Below are 3,620 nucleotides of genomic sequence, written 5' to 3'. Positions count from 1 at the left end.
TCTATTAGTATTACTATTATTATTATTAATAATAATAGTAATAATAATAATGTAATAAGTATAATGCAACAGGACATTAAATACACACACACACACACACACACACACACACACACACACACACACATATATATATATATATATAAAACAAATTCAACTAACCTGAAAATGTTATTTTTGTGAAGATAAAAGCTAATTAAAAAAAAAAAAAAAAGAAAAAAAATAATTCTTTTTTTTAAATGATTATTTTGAGGTGATGAAATCTGTGTATTGTGTTGGACTCTTTCGCTCCGTGTGACAGAGCTCTTTGTGATGATTATGAAATGCTGGAATTCAGACCCCATCATTTACATTTTCAACATAATTATGACATCACTGCACACACAGATGGCCATTGTCGTACAACACACACACACACACACACACACACACACACACACACACACACACACACACATGCCATTGCGTGCACAAGCAGCCCACGAATGGTTTACTACAAACTTTATATCTTGGCAGCAAACTAATTTAATTAAATGCTCCGTGTTCATCAGGGAAAGAGTTTATTTATTTTCTTATTTATTTTACACAGAAAGAATCATAAACAATAATAATACCAAAAAAAAAATTAAACAGAGCGGTGATTATCACAATGAGGTTAATAAATAATTAATTAAAAATCCAATGTATATTAAGTTTATATCTTTCTGTTTATTTTTTATGAACAATACTTCAAATTGTTTATTATTTATTTATTCATTCAGGTGGAAAATGAATAAATGTACTAAAAAAAAACCCTTTGAATTAATTGTTCCAATTAATACCAGTTAATATGTTTTATTAGATAATTATAATTAAATTATAAACAATATAAATATATCAACATGAAGAAGAGTAGCAGTTCTGAGCTACAGGAAATCAGATCAACAGTTTTATTTATTTAAGTATTTATTTATTGAATGAATGAATTTTAGCCTTTAAACATTTTTTTGTTGCTGATTGATTTTTTCTGTCCTGTTTGTTTTAACTTTCATTTTAATTCTTCATTCTTTAATTCCTGGTGAATCGTCGATCCTGATTCTTGGCTCACACATAAGCTCTGTCCTGTTTTCCTTCTGCCACAGCTGTGGGGTGATTGTCCTTGGCTGGCCCCGCCCCTTTACCAAAAAAAGGCTTGGATGGAGCCCCACTAGGGGCGGAGCCTCCTTGGTATAGCAGAACTCCTCCAGCCAGCATCATACAGGCCACACCTCCTCCCAGGTACAAGGCGGGGCCAAGTTCACGCTTGCGCGGTGGTGGCACGTTGGTGTCGTAAAAATCCCGAATTACGGCGAAGGTGGTCCAGAAAACCGGCAAAAAGAAAGCCACGCCTGCCACCATGAAGACTCCACCGGCCATACGCACCAGGCGAGCCTTAGCATCACGCACTCCCTCGAGGCAGTGTGTGCACTTCATCCCAATCACCCCTAGGGGCATGGCAAATAATCCGAACAGGAGAGACAAAATAACCATTACACGGCAAAACTGGGTGGAGCCTGACAGAGCGAGGGCTGAGTCATAGACTTTACATTGGATCCTTCCCAACTGGGACAGGCAGGTCATCCACAGACCCTCCCACACCACCTCTGATACCACCAGCTCGTCTCCTACGAAGGCTGAAACGCGCCAATATGGGGCGGCGCAAACCAAAACCCCGCCCACCCATCCTGTAATCGAAACCAAAAAGCCAATGACCTGCACACCTGTCGTCGGCATCGTCCAGGGGAACAGTAACACGCTGAGATGGTGATGATGATCGAGGATGTTCAATAAACTTGATATTAACTGCTAAAATTTTCTTCCGTGTTCAGTTCAGATTGTCTGGAAGTCCATTTTCGCCGCAACAACCGAAAGAAAATGGACAAACGAAGAGGAAGGAAATTGCACTAACACAACTGTGGAGGAGAAAAAGCACAGTATTAATCTTCAACAGTTTGTCTTACACACAAACACACCTTCACATTTCATGGCTGCAACATAGGTTCTTCCCCAAACTGTTCCCACAAAGTTGGAGGCATACAGTTGTAAATGATGTCTTTGGATGCAGAAGCCTGAGATTTTTCCCTTCACTTGAACAAGGAGACCAAAATCTGTTTCAGCATGACGATACCCCTGTGCACAAATCCAGCTCCATGAAGATGCTGTATATGGGTTTGAATAGAAAATCTCTTGCTATGGAGCACCTTTAGGATGAATGTGAATGCTGACTGCACCCCAGGACTCTTTTCCTTCTCACCTGACTTCTAGTTACACGCTTGTGGCTGAATGAATCTCCACAAAATCTAGTGGAACATCTTTCCAGAAAAGCCCATGTTGTAATTAGAGCAACTGGAGACTAAATGTGGAATGGGATGTACCAATCTTACCAATCTTATGGTCAGATGTCCATAAACTTTTTTTTTTTCAATATAGTGTAGATATATTTGTAATATTGAACAAAATATATTCATCAAGTTGATGCAGATCATTAGAACTTATATTATTGTAAAATACAGATCCAAATACTAAACAACACACGATATGATAGATTTTAACCGTCTGGATTGAACAGAATCAGTCATGTTTTGTAGGAAAGATCATTTACAGTAACACTTACCAAACCAGTGTGTGAAAACCATCCGTGTTGTTACTGAGTGACGGCAGGGTGAAGATGCGTCTCTGAGGCTCTGAAGTTTGTGTGTGTGTGTGTTTCATTTGCTTTACCACCCCAAAAACAGCCTCTTTGTTCATAAGACGTAGGAGGAGAAAAGCTCTTGACTGAATGATGCCATCTCACACACATGTATGTAAGCATGTACACACATATTCAGAGTTTCGAAGGCAGACCAGCAACCCACATGTGGCTGTAATGCACTAGTTATCTCAATCAAATAAGAAGAACAACAAAAGCTCTTCAAAACTGGACAAAGGCCCACAGAGAGACACACAGAGCTTTGTGTGATTGCAGTCCACATCATTTATGACGCAACAGACACTGAAATAAAGATGGCTCGTTTATTGAGATTAGCTTCATGATTATGGATTGCAGCAAAAACACAACTTGTGCATTTACCATACAGAGACACTCTGTGCAGCTGAGGATGGTTCCACGTGAACAGCCTAAAGAGCCGTGAGGTTATTGGTCAACTCCAGAACTTTGACAATGGGTTTGGACTACAGTTTCAATCAACAGTTTTGTATTTAAGCGTCCATCACTTCACAGAACAACTCAGTAATGATGGACATTTGGTGCCACCCAGATGAGGATGGGTTCCTGTTTGAGACTGTAATCAGTACTGAATGGTCAGATGATGATTAATGACTGTGGAAGCAGGATAAAAAGAACTTGCTACAATGTACTGTATGAGCACTGGCCCTTTTTTAGTTTCTTTTTGCAAGCAATAGTTAGTATTTTAAATCATCTAGAACCCAGTGGAGAACATGCAGCAGTGGGATAGAGCAGGGAAACCTGAGAAGATAAAACCTGCATTCTGGATTAGTTTTCATGATCCAGAGAGTACGCAGCAGAAAGTCCGATCTCAATATGACAAAGGAAAGGACAAGCACAAGAGTGGCAGCGTGGATAGAAATGGCTTCTTGTTGTC

At 39.4% G+C, this 3,620-nt stretch overlaps 1 protein-coding gene across 1 annotated transcript; it reads right to left on the bottom strand.

Annotated features, from left to right (window-relative positions):
• Positions 1-617: 617 nt before the first annotated feature.
• On the bottom strand, positions 618-3,301 carry LOC124378427 (claudin-4). The gene is made up of 2 exons (XM_046838133.1): positions 2,633-3,301; positions 618-1,931 (listed from the first exon to the last, which is right to left on the bottom strand). The coding sequence occupies exon 2, from the start codon at positions 1,750-1,752 to the stop codon at positions 1,084-1,086; it is 669 nt and encodes a 222-aa protein (XP_046694089.1). The 5' UTR covers positions 1,753-1,931; positions 2,633-3,301; the 3' UTR covers positions 618-1,083.
• Between the last annotated feature and the right edge of the window lie 319 nt (positions 3,302-3,620).

The sequence above is a fragment of the Silurus meridionalis genome, chromosome 24, assembly GCF_014805685.1.
Source record: "Silurus meridionalis isolate SWU-2019-XX chromosome 24, ASM1480568v1, whole genome shotgun sequence".
NCBI lineage: Eukaryota > Metazoa > Chordata > Actinopteri > Siluriformes > Siluridae > Silurus > Silurus meridionalis.
The sequence above is the reverse complement of the archived record's forward strand: the minus strand, read 5'-3'. Positions and strand labels throughout refer to the sequence as shown.

Bases quoted from the DNA above. Each gene is read 5' to 3' on its own strand.
- LOC124378427 (XM_046838133.1), bottom strand. From the start codon at position 1,752: ATGCCGACGACAGGTGTGCAGGTCATTGGCTTTTTGGTTTCGATTACA.